This window comes from Fusarium mangiferae (assembly GCF_900044065.1).
Source record: "Fusarium mangiferae strain MRC7560 genome assembly, contig: FMAN_scaffold010, whole genome shotgun sequence".
In the NCBI taxonomy this organism is placed as follows: domain Eukaryota; kingdom Fungi; phylum Ascomycota; class Sordariomycetes; order Hypocreales; family Nectriaceae; genus Fusarium; species Fusarium mangiferae.
Genome location: NW_024573930.1, coordinates 1904903 through 1924007, shown reverse-complemented (window position 1 = coordinate 1924007; position 19105 = coordinate 1904903). Strand labels below are relative to the sequence as shown.

At 45.6% G+C, this 19105-nt stretch overlaps 8 protein-coding genes and 1 non-coding gene across 9 annotated transcripts; 5 read left to right on the top strand and 4 right to left on the bottom strand.

Annotated features, from left to right (window-relative positions):
• Positions 1-1744: 1744 nt before the first annotated feature.
• Positions 1745-2169, bottom strand: FMAN_02721 (uncharacterized protein; the record flags this gene model as incomplete). Its single annotated transcript, XM_041820318.1, has 2 exons — positions 1745-2098; positions 2155-2169. The coding sequence occupies 2 exons, from the start codon at positions 2167-2169 to the stop codon at positions 1745-1747; spliced, it is 369 nt and encodes a 122-aa protein (XP_041686210.1).
• Positions 2170-3853: 1684 nt separating this feature from the next.
• FMAN_02720 (putative L-asparaginase II) lies at positions 3854-4939 on the top strand (the record flags this gene model as incomplete). Its single annotated transcript, XM_041820317.1, has 1 exon — positions 3854-4939. The coding sequence occupies one exon, from the start codon at positions 3854-3856 to the stop codon at positions 4937-4939; it is 1086 nt and encodes a 361-aa protein (XP_041686209.1).
• Positions 4940-5693: 754 nt separating this feature from the next.
• Positions 5694-7443, top strand: FMAN_02719 (uncharacterized protein; the record flags this gene model as incomplete). Its single annotated transcript, XM_041820316.1, has 4 exons — positions 5694-6028; positions 6082-6212; positions 6263-6519; positions 6571-7443. The coding sequence occupies 4 exons, from the start codon at positions 5694-5696 to the stop codon at positions 7441-7443; spliced, it is 1596 nt and encodes a 531-aa protein (XP_041686208.1).
• A 909-nt stretch (positions 7444-8352) lies between these two features.
• FMAN_02718 (uncharacterized protein) lies at positions 8353-9678 on the top strand (the record flags this gene model as incomplete). Its single annotated transcript, XM_041820315.1, has 2 exons — positions 8353-8509; positions 8561-9678. The coding sequence occupies 2 exons, from the start codon at positions 8353-8355 to the stop codon at positions 9676-9678; spliced, it is 1275 nt and encodes a 424-aa protein (XP_041686207.1).
• A 306-nt stretch (positions 9679-9984) lies between these two features.
• FMAN_02717 (uncharacterized protein) lies at positions 9985-12164 on the bottom strand (the record flags this gene model as incomplete). The annotated part of the gene is made up of 6 exons (XM_041820314.1): positions 9985-10619; positions 10671-10906; positions 10958-11127; positions 11179-11452; positions 11508-11825; positions 11884-12164. The coding sequence occupies 6 exons, from the start codon at positions 12162-12164 to the stop codon at positions 9985-9987; spliced, it is 1914 nt and encodes a 637-aa protein (XP_041686206.1).
• A 122-nt stretch (positions 12165-12286) lies between these two features.
• On the top strand, positions 12287-12376 carry tRNA. Its single transcript is given in 2 exon segments — positions 12287-12323; positions 12342-12376. It is a non-coding gene; the product is annotated as a tRNA-Glu (tRNA).
• A 331-nt stretch (positions 12377-12707) lies between these two features.
• Positions 12708-13784, bottom strand: FMAN_02716 (uncharacterized protein; the record flags this gene model as incomplete). The annotated part of the gene is made up of 1 exon (XM_041820313.1): positions 12708-13784. One exon carries the CDS (start codon positions 13782-13784, stop codon positions 12708-12710), a length of 1077 nt encoding a protein of 358 aa, XP_041686205.1.
• A 1856-nt stretch (positions 13785-15640) lies between these two features.
• FMAN_02715 (uncharacterized protein) lies at positions 15641-16517 on the top strand (the record flags this gene model as incomplete). Its single annotated transcript, XM_041820311.1, has 4 exons — positions 15641-15733; positions 15781-15976; positions 16033-16192; positions 16241-16517. The coding sequence occupies 4 exons, from the start codon at positions 15641-15643 to the stop codon at positions 16515-16517; spliced, it is 726 nt and encodes a 241-aa protein (XP_041686204.1).
• Positions 16518-17294: 777 nt separating this feature from the next.
• On the bottom strand, positions 17295-18407 carry FMAN_02714 (uncharacterized protein; the record flags this gene model as incomplete). Its single annotated transcript, XM_041820310.1, has 3 exons — positions 17295-17889; positions 17942-18059; positions 18113-18407. 3 exons carry the CDS (start codon positions 18405-18407, stop codon positions 17295-17297), a joined length of 1008 nt encoding a protein of 335 aa, XP_041686203.1.
• Positions 18408-19105: the final 698 nt, after the last annotated feature.

The window sequence follows — 19105 nt, the reverse complement described above, 5'->3', positions numbered from 1 at the left end:
TTCAAATTACTATGAACACCATCACCAACGCGTCATGCGTTGAAACATCCTTTCGAGGCAAGAGGCTCTAATAACTAGAATGATACGGCTAGCACAAACATAAGAGACGGGTTCGGGTATGATTGAGACGTTGAGACGTTGAGACGTTGATAAGAAGTTGGGTCTCATGAACAGATTGAGAATATCTCCCATGTCGTACTAAGGCTCATCGATACAGACATGTAAAAGCACTTAAAATATGCGAGAACATATAGCATACGCTTTCAAATGCAGCTGTTATTGAGTATATGACGAAGGGGTCAAGATTAGACTTTCGGCTACGAGTCTCGGCTCAGGGTGCACCTCTGGCTTATAGTTAAGCCATGGAAGATGAAATCAGGATGACCTGCAGACCTGAAGTTGAAGTTGTGTAAGCAGAGTTGGATAAAAGCGACATATGCTCTAAGCATATATCATCTGAAGTCATAACTGGGAATAGTTCATGGTATACTTTCATTGTGAGCTTACGAAGCGACAACTGAGGTGTTGCGTATTCAAGATAAGCCCGAAAATGGAAAAGGCAAACATTTGGCTTAAACATGAACGTACTAGATGAGTCTTATGTTCAAGAGTCTATAAAGATCCAAGAGTGCCTGATATCACTCAAGTTTATGAATCGCAACCTTGGATGGCTCGATATGAATGAGGCAGCTGTGTCGTCACTAAGATTCCTCACAAGAAATGAAATTACGGATAGAAGAAATCATTTAGGAGTCTGGCCCGTTCCATAGATTCTCCATGATCAGAAGAGGATCGAATAAGATGGTCATGGGCTGAGAATGAGTTTTTGACACGAGATATCTCACTGAGATACCATAAGCTTCAACGGCCAATGGACTGTCAATCATCGCCTGGACGAGGCTTGTTGAAATTGGTCATCGCGAGGCAACCTGTCATTGCTCTAGAATGATTTCCGACTACTGAAACGATCGTGACTAATCAATGAAATAAAACAGTCATCCAGCACTATTGATTCGGCAATGGCTCCAGAGCTTGTGATGCAGGGTATGTCAAATGTTTTCGATAGAGACAAGGGCTACAATAATAACATAGAGCAGCTAAATTGACGGTGATAAGGTAGTAAGCGTTAATTCTAAACCTGAATTGCACTCTTAAAAACATGTAGTAATGAAATCATTATAACTAGGCATATAAATATTTCCTGCTTGTTCACCTTCATCCTTATCAGCATCAATGATGATGATCATTGATGGCGATGCACCTCCACTGCTGTAAAACACCATGGTGACGCGAGTGTGGGGTTGTCGCGTGCAAGATGACGGAGGCTTACGTGGCTGTGCGGCTATGTACAGTCTGGCTAGAACTTCGATGGGCCTGAAGATCAGACCTTGATTAGCAGCACTAGCCGATCCTTACATGGTTTCAGAGCTAACATCGCAAATCTGAGGCTATCTCAAGGCTAGTCAACGTCCGGGCGTTCAACGGTCACTAGCTTCTGGGGAGAAGTATGATCAATATGGTAATAAGTATATAAAATAGACAGACAATGTCTTAGACATGTCGAAGAATACTGTTGAACATATATGTGTAGATATCCAAGGAAATGCAAAAGGAGCCCCAACGCCGCCAAACCAAGTCATATGTCGTTCATTGTTTTCCGATATGAACTATAACTCAGAGGTCATAGTTGTTATTTAGTTCCTGGGAATGTTAGCAATGATCATGGCGATAATTGTTGTTCAACTTACAGTAAGCAAAGAGTAAGATCACCGTGGATTCTCGCCTTGAGCTGAATCTCGATCTCAAGGTTCAATTCAAGATGCAGAGAGAGGGCATCACTCTTTCCACCACCGCCCTGTTGTTGCTGCTGCTGCTGCATCTGTTGCTGTTGTTGCTGCTGCATTTGTTGTTGCTGCAACTGCTGCTGCTGAGCGTTGTAGTTGTTCGGGGCCATCTGGCTGTTGTCCTGCTCGTCATCGTAGTCTTCGAATCGGGCGCGTCGCTTGCGTCGCTCGGACTTTGGCTTCTTGGTCTTTGTCTTTCGCACGGGCTTCTCCTGCTCGAGCTGCTCCTCCTCGAGATCGCTTCTCTGCTCAGCCTGGTGGGAACACTGTGAGTGATTGAGCTACCAGTAAGAATACTTGGGGTACATACGGATGATGACGACATATTGCGGCCCGGGAATAAGATCAAAGTGTAAATGGGAGGAGGGAAGAAATTGTTGGAATGAAGATGTAGAGAGAAGGATACAGAAAAACTCCACCAGAAGATATAATATTTTTAAATAAGTATCTAGAATCAAAGAAAATTTCCTGATTTCTCCTTTCTCCGCAAAATTGCAAACAGGATCCATCATCGAGATTGGAAAGAGGCTGACGTGCAAATCGTCATAATAGCGACGCTGCCATGATTTACCGCTAGAATCAAGTTCTTGACCCCAGAACTTACAGGGGATGCGACTTCAAGGGTGCTGTGACGTAATGATGTGGCTGGTACGTAGGCCGATACATGAAACAAGACCGCGCTTTCAGAGGCTATAACGTCGCTTTCCTTGGCATATGAAATAAATGCATGTTGCTCCCTTGTAATAATTGGACCTGTTAACAATTATATTGTTCTTTTGGTCGGTTTTGGAACAGGTCACGTGGGGGGCTCGTATATCACGATCCTCTGGGGACACTGAATGTTTGTAGGTTAAGTCTGGAGTCCATACTGCCTCCGAGGTTTAAGCTAGAGCTTCTGAAACGTAATGAGCACCGACCACATACAAAACTGTTCCAAATCTTGTACAACACGTAAAGTCCAGCGCAAATGCTCTATGAGAGTAGTCAACTGCTTCTCCTAATAAGCTCTTCTTACCAACTCTGACGAAGAGGTATCAATATCACAACGAGCTCAAGTTGTAGGTCCCGGAGTCCAGATTCAGCTATTAATTGGTATCTCTGTTGGCTCAGTTCAGAGAATATCTCAATAGATTGTCTGCTCGAAACGATATGCCAAAAGAATCGACACATTGCCAATGTCTTGCTATGATCATTATTAGAAACTTCAAGCTATGACAAGAGAGAAGAATATTGAACTGTCAGGTTTCTTATTCCCTTTGTACAAAGCCTCACTAATACAGATGCTCGATCCCTGAAATTACATGATAAATGTGTTGATCTATATCAGTATATAAAGGGCTACACAACTATCTTACCTTAAAGATGTATCTTACAGTTATCGACATATTTAGAGGCTAAAGAAGTTCACCAACATGTCACCGCAGTATGACTATCGACGATATTTGTTAGAATCTGGGAAGAATCAGCTCGACCAATTTCAAAGAATATTATTCCAAGCGTTTGTGCGAGTGTGCTATTAGTTCTGGAACCAACACGCCAATATGCGGGGGTCTGACCGTTGAATTCTGAAAAGATACTGAATCAGGCAATAATCCGAGAGTCGCTTAACTAATTGTGCCATTGTTGGTGCTACTCTGAGTCGTTTTGCAGCTCGCCTTCCTTTCACTGCAAGGCTTGTTCTCGTAATCTTCCTACGAGAGATAAACAATCCTGGGCATCTGACTCTCTGACTCACGTCGCAATGCATGGCGCGGGCTTATTGGATGAACGACAATTTTTGGGTCAAGTTTGACTCACCTTGTTGAGACCGTTGTCGTATGAGACGTATCGCTGCATTGATCTAACAAAAAATGTCAGTATCCTAGGGGGGACGTAAGAACAACGCCATATAAAAGGGAATAAAGGCCTTTTCTAGTTCAAATGCTGTAACAAACTCACAAAGATTCCTACCAGAACCCCAACTTGTTTCACAAGACAGACCCCATCAGCTTACCATACTTGAACTCAACATGACTCGAACTACTCTGCTTGACCGAGACTGTGTTGTCACCGATCGAGGAGGTATTATCGAAAACACGCACGGCGTACACACCGCCGTAACCGATATAGAGGGTAACATCCTCTTCTCAGCCGGGAACCCTTCTTGTGTTACCTATTCTCGATCCGCGGCCAAGCCTGCCCAAGCCGTAGCTGTGATCGAGACTGGCGCTGTTGATAAATTTGGATTCGATGAGACTGACCTTGCTCTTATGTGTGCATCGCACTCGAGGGAAGATTTTCATATCGCCCGCGCCAAGAACATGCTGAGCAGGATTCAAGCAGGGGAAGATGCTCTTCGATGTGGCGGTCATCCTGCAGTTTCTGAAGAGGTGAACCGCGAGTGGATAAAGACTGGATTTGTGCCAACGGGAATCTGCAATAATTGCTCCGGGAAGCATGTCGCCATGATGGCCGGTGCTGAGGCGCTGGGAGCTGATGTCAAAGACTATCATCTGCCCAGCCATCCTATGCAGCTTGAGGTCAAAAAAGTCGTCGACGACCTGGCACATGATCCGAGGCAAGTGGAATGGGGTGTTGATGGATGCAATCTTCCAGCACCGGCATATCCTCTATTCTATCTCGCCCAAAAATATGCAACCTTCGCTGATGCCGCGGACGCGGTCGAGGCCTCGTCACTAATATGTTCAAGAACCCAAAATTTCGCACGCGTATTCAACGCCATGACGAAACATCCAGAGCAAGTTGGTGGAACAGGACGCTTCTGCACAGTGCTCATGCAGACCTATCAAGGGCAACTGTTTGGCAAAGTTGGTGCTGATGCATCCTATGGAATAGGCGTCCGAGAGTCTGAAGATACTCGGCGCCTTGGGGCGAAAGGGGCCCTTGGGACAGCCGCAAAGATCGAGGACGGTAATCTTGAGATCCTCTATGCGGTTGTTCCAGAGATTCTCGAACAGCTAGGGATTGGTACACCAGAGCAAAGAGGGAGACTACATGGTTTCCATCACCTTCAGCGGAGAAATACCATGAATGCAGTAACAGGGCATGTGAGGTTCAATTTCAAAGTACGACAATTCGGGGATAGAGCAGACTAGACCACTGGGTATCTCGGCAGACAATGAAGATAGTGCGTTGGGAGGAATTGATATTGAACAAGTCACAAGGCGAAAGCTGATTGGTGGTAAAAGAAATTCCCGGGACTAAATTTCAGGTGCAAGGGTCATGTTAGTCGACAAGCGTACACTGGTCTACTGCTTCAAGTATGATATTTGCCTAAAGGCGATAGTAGGATTAGTGCCAGGGAATAAGATCATTTGTAGCAAGCATGTTCTTGCCAGATATTTGTAGAGTTTGATCATTTTGTATCTCTTTGCCTACTGACGCCCTTACCAAGTCTGTCTATTATGCACAGAAGCTCCCCTTGTTGCAAGAGCCCAAAACCCTTCAGAGTTCCTGATCCGAATAATTTTAGATCAAAGTAATAATTCTCCAAACAAGGATCTGAGTCTCCTTCCCATCGGGGTTGCTCCGCACCCCGCAACTCAATCACCCCAGATCGACATCCTTTCCTGGGGCTAGCAACGCGGGGAATAGTCAAATTAATCTCATACCCCGTTAGAGCTACGACACTGCGTAGAATAGATAACAGTTTCCTAGATTATCCTTGGTGGAAACATTGTGGCCGTGGCAATAAAACATGGCCCCTAGTTTGAGTAGTAGTGCGAGGTCTGAGAACAATATGCGTGGCTGACTTATAAGACGACTGATGCTCAAGTCTTGGTATTGATGAAGTCAAGAGATATTTTAGTGTCGTGACTACCCTTTAGCCAAAGTGGCCACCTCGATATGATGTCTATATCTTTCTTCCTCTTGACTGCGTTGGCTTGGACGACACGTGCAGCTTCTCCCAAAGCCACAACACTAAACGGAACGTACGTGGGCAAGAACCTACCTGACTGGGATCAAGATGCCTTCCTAGGCATTCCTTACGCTCAGCCCCCTGTTGGGAATCTCAGGTTCAAGTGGCCCCAGAGCTTGGACAGTTCTTTCACAGAGGAACGCACAGCCACCGAGTATGGAGACAGTTGTATGCAGTACACTCAGAACTGGACCATGTCTGAGGACTGCCTTTCTTTGAATGTTATTCGACCAGCTGGAAAACCAAAGAAACTTCTACCAGTTCTGTATGTCTCCCAAACAACAAATACCCCCTCAAGACTGATAGTAGGAAACGCAGAGTTTGGATTTACGGTGGTGGTCTTTACGCTGGCAGCTCTGCTGACCCACAATACAACCTCAGCGGGATCGTCAAAGTCAGTCAAGATATCAAAGAGCCTATCCTCGCAGTGAGCTTTAACTACAGATTAGGTATGTCAGGGTTCCGTTTGAAGCATCACTACTAACTTTTTGACCTTCAGGGATGTGGGGTTTTCTCCAGAATTTCAGCCTTCTGAAGGAAGGTAACGCCAATGCTGGCCTCCTAGACCAACGGCTTGCACTGCGTTGGATCCAAGAGAACATCGAAGCCTTTGGAGGTGACCCAGAACGAGTTGTTGTGTGGGGTGAGAGCGCCGGAGCTCAGAGCATTGCGTATCAGATGTTTAGTTATGATGGTCGAGATGACGGGCTGTATCGGGGAGCTATCCTTGAGTCAGGAGGAATTACTGGTGCACAGGTATGAACTTCAATGGCGCGAATGTTGAGTTTGCTGACTGACTTTATCTAGATTCATGATCTCAGTTACTACAATGTTGCTTTTGAAAATCTCACAAGGACTGTCGGGTGCTGGGACAAAAAGGATCAACTTGCGTGTCTCCGAGACCTGGATGAGAAGTCGCTATATGCTGCGCGCCCTTCATTGACGTTCAACCCTCTGATCGACGGCACTTTCTTGACCGGTTACCCCAGCCAGCTCATCCGCGAGAAGAACTATCACACCGTGCCTCTTATAATCGGTGCAAATACCGACGAAGGCTTCTGTATCGGAAAGGTCAACACGGATCAAGATCTCTTCTACGAAGCTTTTCGGTGGCGGAACTATGCTCTGAGCGCCCCAACGATCCGGAAGCTCATGGAACTTTATCCTGACGATCCATGCCATCAACCTCCCTACGCTATCACTGATTGCTCAAGACAGGATGGAAACTACCAAGGACGACGTGCCTGTGCTATTGGCGCCGACATAACCATGATCTCAGGACGTAGGAAACTCGCAGAACTATATGCCCAGTCTGAGGATGTTTACTCTTACCGGTTCGATCAAAGACCATACCTGAGGTCTGAGTGGGATGGTGTGAAGCATTTTGATAATGTTGCATTTAGCTTCCAGAACATATCTGGGTTGCTAGGACCAAGCCCGCAGTACGATAGTCACGCTGTGTTGGCCAACACCATTGGGCAGGCTTATGTAAGGTTCGTCAACAGTCTGGATCCCAATTCCAAAAAAGGGAAGCTTCCAAAATGGCCAAAGTACAGCAAGTCAAAGCCCAAAAATATGGTATTCAATGCTACGAAGAACTGGGTTGAGGATGATACCTGGCGGAAACAGGGCATTGATTATATCAACTCCTATGAGGTGGCAAGAGAACTATATGGTTAGAGACGGGGAGGCTTGTCAAAAGGTACCAGAAAAGGAAATATCAAGTTGGAGGCATGATATAACGATGACTTCGCTTAGCCTAACTAGGGGTTGATGTAACTCAAGAATTCAATTCTAGGTGGTAGTTCTACGGAATATGTAGCCAAGTTCATGATAATTTAGGACAGATTTAGTAAAGTTCGTCATATCTTTATTTCCGCCCCCTGGACTAAGGATCCTAGGCGCTCGAACGCTCGAAGGTCCTGGTTTCATCTGATGTCCAACAGTACTCGTATAGATCGGCGACGCCGAGGCTCGCTTCTAACAATGCGAGTATTACCCTTGCATATTCCTCCATCTGAATTTGCCTTGTAAGGCAATGCTAGCCCGGAAGACTCCAGCCACCGACGCTATAAGAATCAACCTTGTGTCACAACTCGAAGCAGTTAGGATTTTCGGAGGAGATTCTGAGAATGGTAGTATCGGTAGACCGTGCAAACCTTGTATAGTGCACGGAATAAATATAGTCAAGTGTATCCTGGACTTTCTCAAACTCGCTTGCTGGGTATTTGTAGCACGATTAAACTCTATTTTGAACTCTTCAAGACACTCTGATCCAAGACTGTACGAGCCACTTCACTTGGCACTCTTATACTTTCTAGTACTTAGCATGTCAACATAGTAGAGATACGGTAATGCCACTAAGGGCTTTGAACATCCCCATGAACACCATGCCTCTTGATGTGGGGAAATAAGCTTCACGAAATGCCAAGACCCATACCGAAGAACAAGGGGTCAGACCCTTGTTTGAAATACGAGTGGGTATTCCAGCAGGAAACAAGGAGACGATATAACACCTAGATCATACCCTTTCAAACCTGTTCTCTTCAACGGCAGCTGCCTTTACTATGACCGTAAATTCCGGCCAATATGACTGGAAAAGTCGATAAACTCATCTCATCCGTGACACTGGCTGGAAGCCTGTTATCTTGCGTTGCCACGACATGTGTACTTATCTCGTTCGTCATATATCGTCGGCATCTCCGAAACTTTCGACATGTCCTCGTGTTGAATCTTATGGTTGCAGGTGCGCATATCTTCCGCTACTGTCGAATCGAAATCTAATACTCTTCCTTAGAGTTTATCAACACTCTGAACAACTCAATATCAGGCAGTATATTCCTCAAGACTGGAAAGCTCCAGGCTGGGATACCATGCGTCGTCAACGGGTTTATCGGCCAGTTGTCAGTTTCAGCAGCTGACTTTTCAGTCCTGGCTATTTCGGTTACAACTCTGCTCACTGTGAAGAGGATGCTGTACATACCGACAACTTCGAGAACGAAAAAAGCATTGATTTGTGCCGCGGTATGGACAATGCCTCTCATCACAAGTATCATACCGACTGCTGTGGGTGAGATGAAGCCAGTGGGTGGAAACTGGTGCTGGATATCAGCAACCCGGCCAGACTTACGCTACGGTATGACGCATGGTTGGCGCTTCTTCGTTATTCTCACTACTATTATTATCTACATCTATATCTGGATTTACCTAAGAAGACATCTGGGCTCAAAACCAAAACAACCTCGTCAGCCTCTAACTTTCTCGACGCACAATACCAATACACTCTTTTCCAAAGGCTCCAAGGACGCGGGATTTCAAGTTATGCAAGAGGACGAAGTCGAGCTGGACACTTTCAAGACGAGATACGGGAATATTGATACACCAATTTCGCCCATCTTCGAGCGAGTGAACAAGATAGACGAAATCGAGGATATGGAAAGAAAAGGTGAGAGCGAGGCGATCAACAGCAGAGCAAGGGGAGATTCTGTCCGTCATCGGCCAACACCATCGAGAAGAGGAGCAGAGATGGTCTATACTGGACTTGCTAACACTGAACCAACTGAAGCATTACCGATTCCGCAGCACCAGATCAACGTACTACAAACCAACGCCAGCGAATTCCCTCAGCGCCGGGATACCCACGATGTTGAAGTAGAAATCAAGCGGATGATGTTGCTGAATGGGTATCCGGTTATGTATGTTCTACTCTGGATTCCGGGACTTACGAATCGACTCCTGGAAGCCATTCAAACGCCCGTATCAGATACGACGATTGCTGCTCTCAATACCTCAACGCAGTTCATCGGCTTTGCGAATGCAGTTACTTATGGATTCAATCATCATCTAAGGGATAGGCTGGATGCGCTTTATTGGACGCCTATGATAATGAGAATGAGGAAGCGATTTAGACAATAATATCATGTACGTAGTTTTATGAGCACAAAGATTATTGAGTAGAAGATCTTTTGTCGGAGTTAAGCATTAAGAAGAATTTCATTGAAAAGTTTGTTGTCCAAAAGCGATACACCTCAATGCCCATAGGAGGAATGACCAGCAGTAAGAATGCACTTTGGATAGCTAACAAATGTGATCGAAAGAAATTTTATACCGCTCAAAAGGGAGTGCAAACTAACTAACTAGATTCTCTGATGGAAAGTCCTTCGGGTCATAGCCTGAGTGATAAAATTTCAAAGCGAGTGAAAAAGGCATATCAGCTGAATGCTAGACCAGGAAGTTGTCGACGTCAAGCAGATCCAAGTAACCTCCATTGAAGAAGAAGTCCAGATCAAGAGATTCGACTTGACCTCCAGCCCCAGAATTGTGACATGCCTTGTTGGCACTGGTGCTCTGAGCAGCATGATTATGAAACTGAGACTCTTGCCGCACAACCTCGACCGAATGAACACCGTCTACCCTCAAGAAATTCTCCCAAGCCCGCTCAACACTGAGTCGAACTGCTACGGAATACGCATTCGATTCACTGCAACGTCGCCTCATTTCTTGCAAGGCAGAATAGAGCTCATTTTTGGCTATTGCAGGTGGCAGCTCATCGTATTGACCTAGAATAAGCAAGGAATACGCAACGCAGAGGGAGTGGAATTCGGGCAAATCTCCAGAGCTTGAACTTGGGATAGCGATAAACGCCTGTGTAACTCGGAAGCTAAGTTCGTATACGTGGCCCTGTAGGGACTTCGTGGAAGGGTCCTGGGGATTCACTGTAGAACTGCGAGACGTCTGCGGAGAGAGCGACGAAGCGAGATTCAAGGCATCTGCTTCAACCCTATCCAGGGTTCGTTTTGCTAGGATGACGTTGGCAATACAGTAACTGAACTTTAGCATAAGACCTGTAGGTAGATCTTGCAACCATTAGCAACCAAAGTATTAGTAGAATATCATGAATACTTTACCAAGGAGATATCCATATTGCTGCTTCCAAATTGCAAATTTGGAGCTGAAACCATCGTTTGTGAAGGTTGGTTTAACGCAGTCTTCTTTCTGGAGTGTACAGTAAAGCGAGATTTCAGCAAGCAGCATCGCATCGCGCATTGTGGTCTGCTCGAAATTGAGTAGATTCCTGCACTGGCTGAAGTACGAGCTAGGTAATATGGATGGTCTGCCTGTAGTAGCTGACCAACTTTTGAAACTATCATCAGCTTTCGAGCGTTTCAAAAAGAAAGGTATGGGGTTCACTCACTGCAGATGATTTAGACATATGTTTGCCCAGATTCTCATTGATCGAAGGTCCAGCTTTGTTGAAGTTCCAGCATTGGTTCGCTGATGAATATCTGAGAACTGAATGCACAGCATCGCCTGCTGTGAACAAATACCACTCAAAAGCCAGCTATCGACATATTCAGCTTCGCACTAGATCTATCTATCAGTAAAAATATATTAAGCCAGCACTGGAGGCATTACCGATGGTGATCCGGCGAAGAGAGAACAAATGAGAACACCAGTAATTTCTTCAAGATGCAATGGGCTACCCAGAACTACCTGACCAAGCATGTTTCGCATATGCTCGTAGACTTGCCTGTGTTTCAAGGCATCTGTCTGGCTCGTGTGGGTAAACCTCATCTCGTGCGAGCACAACACAGCATGAAGAAATGGTGATGTTTGGATCAAAGAGCCTCTGGTTACCAAATCGCTCTCGTCATTTATAAAAAGAACGTGGCGACGTCGTCGAATAAAGCTTGAGGCTGGTATCAGTAGGATTCTGAGACTTAATGGGAAAGGTGACCTCTTACGATTTGACAAGGCCCTCAGCAGCTGTGGCATTAAGCATACCCATGTGCACGACATCCTCTTTTGTGTGGAAAGCCCTTCTTAAGTCGCCAGTTACCTGGCAGGCGACACGTCGGATGACTTCAGCTGGAGCAGCATGAACATGTTGATCCGCGGGCTCGATCTCGTCCATCAACACACGACTATTTGTCGATGCTTGAGGAGAAGCACTTTGCTCGACGACACTTTGATGCGTTGAGTCCCGTCCAGATTGGAGCTTTACTAGCTGGGCCCTTATATCTTGCATAGAGCTTTCCAAGTGCAACACCTTCTGATGTAAACTATCCAAGGTTAGGACTCTAAGAGAAATGTTGGCTGAACTGAGAGAGTCATTGGTACCTTTTCACAAGATCTTGCTGATGGCTCGTTTCTTGTGTCCCATATGACTGATCCAGACTATCGCTTCTAAGGCAGGGTATTCTCAAGTTTCGACATCTTGAGCAAGTGTCGGAGCCAAAGTCCAGCTCGCATCTGCATTTCAGTCGACGGCAAGCGTCACAAGAGAGGATCCGACGACGTCGCTTCTTAGAGGGTTCATTCTCGACTGGGGTTACTGATACTGGTTCCTGAGCTCCAATCGAGCCAGTTGCCGAATCCTCACGTGTTCTTTTGTCAGTCATTGTCAGGTAATAAGAGGTAGGAAATATGGAGAGAAAACCCCGCAAGCCGTCGGAAATCGGCGGAGGATAGGTGCTTGCCAAGCCAAGCCAATCTAGGATTCAATTGCGAAGCATAATATCAATCCGGTATGGTGTAGTGGCTAACATTTCGCGCTCTCACAACCTGAGAGATCAGTTCCGCGGAGCCCAGGGTTCGATTCCCTGTACCGGAGAAAGTTGATTTTTTTTATTTTTCTCATATTACTTATATTACTTATTTATTGATTTATTTTTTCCTTGCTATCAGCCTGATGAGGCTATCGAGCTTCTTACTTATTTATACTTATTAGAGATATTTAAAACATTTTATTTTTAATTTAATACTTAAACTCTAATTAAATACTTATATATATAAGACGTTATTTTCAATTCTTAGTGTTGCATTATTGAACAATTTGATGTTACTGAGAACATGTTTTGAATTTTAAAGTCGCTTTGTACCATCAGCCTTCAAGAAGTTGTAATCATCCGAGATTTAATATGAGAGAGAAAGACTGGCGCAGTTCATAAGCGAAAAGAGATAAATAGACCATCCTCCCTGCTGTTGTCAACAAAAGGTATCAGGTCGGCCTTATGCCCGAACTCCTCCAAGACGAAACGATCATCCCCAAGTATGAGCCCATCGATTTCTGAGGAAAAGTTGCTTTTTGCCCCGGAAGACCCAGCAAAGTAGCCAACTTCCGGAGATACTACAACTTCGTGTTTAGCTCTTCCGTCTTGCAGACTGCCCTTGCCCTTGCCCTCGCTCTCACTCTGGCATACTTCTTGCCATGTCGACGGGTAACCGAAAAACAGAGGACCCGATATTTCAGCCTCATCACCCTCAGAAAACTCAAGCCTAGAGTTGAAAGGCCGAGATCTCAGTCCAGCCAAAACAGACGCTCCCACGTCCGTTTCGCATCGCCCATAATTCACAATGCTCGATCCTGCCTGCATCGATCCCCAGCCTCCTTTAGGATAAATGATTCGGCGGACACGGTATGCAAAGACAAAATCTGACGACTCGCCATATGTTTCTTCGTCGTAGGTATCCCTGGATATGTTGAACTGCGGTCTGCCGTCAAATGGGACGCCGAAACTTTCACCTCCGAATCCAGCTCTTGCACCGCCCCCAACACGCCTCGAGGAGGAGATTGAGCCAACTGCACCACGTGCTATCTTGACGCCTGTCACCATGAACAGACGCTGTCTACGCTTGACAGCCTCAGCAGCAACGGCTTTGACGCTCTCTTTGACATAATTGTCCGTTGGCTCTATTGAGTATGTATCCAGTCTTTCGCATGTGTGAGACACATCATTGGTGTTGTTCCAGTCGAAATTGGATTCTGCTGTAACGCCTACAGCCTGGAGGAAATTGGCCCATATCCCCAACGATCCACTGTTTGCCCTACCTTTGCCGATATGCCAAGGGGCTTTGAAAGTATGGTTCGTTTCCATGTCTTCAGGAATGGGTAGAGGCGGTCCACAGAACGAGCCGGGATCCATTGGGTGTCTCCAAATGTGGCCAAGGCGAATTGCCTTATCAGGCTCATAGTCGAGATTTGGAGCGCGTATATAGATCAAGGCTGACTTTTTGTTCATGTTGTGTGTTTGTTGTTGTTGCTGGCCTGCATAAGTAGAGTAGAGAGGAGAAAAAGGATGCCATAAAGCGACGATCTACGAAAGGCGATAACACCTGTATTGTCAGGGGATTGAAGTGTTCTTGCTAGTTTAAAGAATAACGTGGCTCAAGAAGGAAGCTCCTTTTTCTAGCGGATCATTGATCGGAGGCCTAAAGACTTGTGGCTTGAGGCTGAATCCCAACCAATGGATGCAGGGCTAGAACATTATGGGCTGAGGCTATGCCATACCAGTGCTTCCAAAGGCCTCCATTCTCATTGTCCCTAGACTTTTAGGCTCACATGTAAAGCGCAAGGCGTTCAGCAAGGCTGTGACGGCAAGTACTGGCTGTGAGAACTGTAACATAGGTAGTGTTGAGTTCCTTACAAGTTCACGATTACTGAAAAGTTCCCTGGCAAATTAATATATATTTATGGTTAGAGTTGCTTTTCCTTGAAGTTTTGTTTGACTCTTTTTCTTCTTGTCTGCTTGACCAGCTTGTTGTTATTGCAATTGATCAAGTATACAAACTTATCGAGTCTATGGCTTATATGCTTTATACCTTATCTCTCTTACCAGATTACAAAAACCCTTCAACTATATCAAATAGTTTTGCCATGTTAACTCATGGTGGTTGTTAGAGCGGGCCATGCGTGTAGTTGACCTGGACACTCAATCGTTATCCAGCGGCCCACAGTCTAGCTTCCAACCAGACGTACTCATACATTATCTTCTACTATTGCTATTATTGATCATGGATATTAGACCATCTATTTGTTCTAATACTTTTTATCGCTCGTTTCGGAAAGTTTAGCCGACAACTCGTTGAAAAAGGCTAAAACAACGACCACGTTATTTTTCCCCATAATAGCGGTTTATCCCGGCCCAGAGAATAACACAAAGTCTGGGGCAACCCGATTCTAGACTGAGCCTTATGCTCATAATGGGACTAGATAGATACCATTTTACGTAGTAGATTGATCCAATGTCTATGGACGTTACCAAAACAAGCTTATCCATCACATAATTGTCTAGGATTCTGGGGCCGGCAACCGGGCACTAGCGTATGCAAGCCGAGTTCGGATGTTGTGTAAGTCAAACTCGCACGTATTAAGTATGTCGTGATTCCGAAATTCCGATAACAGCCGCATCGCTGGTCGTTTCTGTGTGTCATTAAACTGATATTGATCTCATCCTCGGTTCGTGCTTTCAAAGGACTAAATTGAAGTGTGGATCTTTCAGGGTGTCGAGATTTGTCCTGAAGCAGTGAGGTGAAAGCATACAAAGCCTGGCTTTCCTTTAATTAAAAGCAAATTAGTTCGAGATATTATAGAGATACTTAAGCTTATACGTTCCTTGAGGTTCCTAGGCCCTTACTCAGTCTATTCAGAATGTGTCACATTGTCATAGCCTTACGAAGAGCCTCAAATAATCTGCCATGCACCACGAATGCTCTACAGCCTACCTAGTAGCCCTCGAATCTGCGATACCCCCATATTCTAGACTAAGTTAACTCAAAGATTACCCCACAGGATCCACTGGCCTTGAATAGCCTGGCCTATTTATCCCGAAGGCCACGCCTTAAGACACAAGGGTTGATGTGAGAGGCTTCCTTGCTTATATATACCCGCCCAGCTTCATCCTGCAGGCTGTTCCCCTTTTGAGCCTTTATGTTAGCCACATCTTGCCAACCTCACCTCTTTTCTGCAGTCAACCTACAAGTTTTGACATCTGACTTGATTTGATCGTCACGAGCCATTGTAATTCTGTCTACAGCACCTCAAATGTATGCAGTGAGATATTGAGCAGGATTATCTGGTCGACATCTAAATCACAACATGACGGCACACTCAGTATCGTCCACAAAACACGATGAGAGGGTTCACATCTCCGAGCACTCTAAGCCACTGGGAGACAGGATAGGCAATCCGGTATGGCATTTTGGCGCTGAATCATGCAGACAGCTAACAAAGGTCAGGCTCCTCTTGCCATGGGAGGCTTTGCTACAACCTTGCTGTCGGTTTCGTTGGCGATGATGGAGTTCCGAGGTATTTCCTTACAGACTCAATTCATCGGAGACCTTTGTTTTGTCGCCTGCATTGGGTTACTTATCTCTGCCCAATGGTCAATGCTCAAGGGCGATACCTTCTCATATACTGTTCTGACAGCCTTTGGTAATCTAGAAGTCATATTTCCAATGTGATGGTGAAGCACTGCTAACATAGTCAAGCTCTCTTTTATGGGGGCTACGGTGCAACACTACTCCCCTCATGGGGCATCATCGACGCTTACGGAGGAGTCGACACACCTCAATACAACAATGCACTGGGATTCTTTGTGTTGATATGGGCAGTGTTCAACGTCTTCTTTCTCATCGCTTCAATCCAGCTGTAAGTCTGCTACCCTGGCCTCATACTCTCCTGCTAATTGCCCGCCAGCAACCTTGTTTATATCTGCATTTTTATTTGCATTGAGTTATGTCTTGTATTTGACGCCTCGTCTTACTTTGCTTCCGCGGATGGGAATGCTGCGCAAGGCAAAGCGTTGATGCACGCTGCCGGAGTGTTTGGGTTCATCGCGGGTCTACTTGGCTTTTACACTGTAGCTTATTACCTTTGCCAAGACGTATTGCCATTTCCTGTTCCAATGGGCGATACTTCTGCTTGGTTTCAAGCTCGTCGAGAGAAAAAGTCGCTCAATTCCTCCAGTGCTTGAACTAATGATCGCCTCCATGGGTGAGGGGATAGTTCTTGAGGATGAGCTATGGGAATTGTGTATATTAGACATAGAGAAACAAGCAGAGAACGGCGTCTGGTCAAGCTAAAGAATTATATAGAGCCTAAGAGGAAAAAAAACATAATATCGTTCCAGCCTAGCTATCTGCGCTCGGTACTTGGTGAAGGGTCTCGTGCTTGACGAAGCGAAACGCATTTTTCGTACCCAAAATTGCTGCTCTCTACCTCCAGTAATACCTATCTCGAATCCTGGGCTATTCTTAAGCATTTTTAGGGTATAATTTAGCCACAGATACTTAATAGAACATAATAGCATTGTCGTACTTTAGTGTTCTGTTTTTCCGTTGGCTCAGAATGGCGGGCAAATCGCATCCCCATGGCCTTATTGACAAAAACTACATCTTGCAAGTTGCTTTAGGAAAAGTTTATCTGTTTCGCCAAGTTGCGATACCGAGGAAAGAAATGTGCAACAGGCGTAGATTGCTTTTAGGGGGAGACTGAAAAGAGTGAACAGAGAGCAAAGATGGAGGGTAAAGCAGTAGATATAGAATCATGGTGGTACATATATAGAGTTTGACATCATAATTCTAGCATGGATACACATTATCTCCATTTGACAACCTGCTCCAGTCTGGGTGTTCTTGTCTGACACTCTGATCTGTCAAGTCTACATGACAACTTCATAAGATGATCAAGATGAACAAGACGATCCACTGCTCCTTTAAATTACAGAATCCTGATTAGATGATGAAGGCTCTCAATTGCCGAATTTAGCAGCAACAGCGTCGTACTCCTTCTTCGTAAGAGGCGTCACGGAGCCATGCTTCAATCCTTTGGGAAAGTTGGGGAAGTCTGACTTCTCCCAGTTTGGAGAAAGAATATTGGAAGTCTGGAAAGGAATGTACTGAGTATAATCATCGAGCAGAAGATGGTATAGTCCAGGTATGCGAAGATCAGCAAATGCACCTGGGCCTTCAAGGGGCGATTCGGGCCGGACGTAGCCTGGAACACGGGTCCAAGTTCCAAAAAGACCGGTCGTTGTGGTCTCCTGATACACTTTGTTGATGGTCTCGTTCTTGAGAAAGCGTGCGAAATGCCCCGGTTTGCCTAGGTACTGAAACTCTTGATCGATGAGGCCAGTGCCCTCGGGGGCATGGTAATCCTTCGGCGCGCTGAAAGTCTTAAAATCTTTAGTTGTAGCATAGCGAATGCGGTCGAGAGTTGCGGTGCCTTTATGCTCCGTGTCAGAAGCTGAATAGTGTCTGGCCGCCCAGAAGACATAGTACTGGTTTGTAGAATCATCCCAGACTGCAGAAGGTGCCCAGGCCATACCAGCTGTGTCTGACTCTACACTTTTCAGAATTAGTGAGATCTCACATTTGAACAAAGCATCTTGTATCTTACATTCTGAGTGAAGGCTTGGACCAATTCACGAGGTCCTTCGAAGACCAAACAACAAGACCCAGACTTCCGTTACGTGTGACAAGATCCCACGAGAAGCCTGGAGCATTAATGTCCAGATCTTTGGCATAGCCTGTTAGTAATGTGCCTACTGACAATGTTTCAGTGACCTACCAGTGGCGATAGTAAAGAACTCGGAGCGGGCAGTATTGGTCGTGAGAAAGATGTCCCTGACGCCTCTGGTTCCAACATTTGAGGTCAAGACAGGCTTTCCCCCATTGAGGAAGTCAAAGGTCGATGCCGAGTTGCCGTCTGACAGATGCCATTGAACTTGAGGGGTCGGGTCACTAAAGGTAGAGATCAGATAGCCGACATAGTTGCTGTTCGCGGATCTTGGGCTGTCGGCAGGGATGGCTTTAACAAAAGAAGACGCTGAGAGCGTCGTTGCGAGGAGCGTAATGACACGCATATTGAACTTGTCCTGAGGTGAAAATGATTAGGGTTCAGGCTCAACATGCACGACCTGTTGTAAGTCAGGACAGGTCTTGTATCTTGTTGTCCGTAACATCAGTATATGGGCTATGTAACTGTCTTTATATAATTTGTTCATGCGTAGCAGGAACGAGCCTCCGCATCTCAAAGGCCCCCTGCACGAGTACCGATGGCTACGATCAATCAGATAACTAACCTCATGCAGAACACCCGCGTATTCGATCGATCCGTACAAATCATAGTCTCCGCTCCGATTATGCCTCGGATAGAGGACGGGAAGCTATTGTTCCCAGTGTCGATCTTTCGGTCCCGGCTCATAACCCATGTAACTCAGTTGTTGAAGCGCTCCAGTGAACAGGCTGCGCATAAACGAATGAGGGGTGGAGATGCGATTTTGGATAAGCTTAAAACCCCATGGAGAAATATCGCATGCTGGGGAAGTTCGATGATTACGACGAGTTAGGCAGCTCCCATTTGATGTATTGGCGCTCGAGTCGGCGACAGGTTGAGGCCATGATGGTCTATACCAAAGAGTGAGATCACAATTGCTCTACCTCCGCCGCAAGAAACTTACAACAAATATCAGCGAGAATGATAGACAACTCCATCTCAAATCAAATATCTGATTCAGATTCTGCGATAATAAATGTATAACATCGCTACGTTCCGTAGACT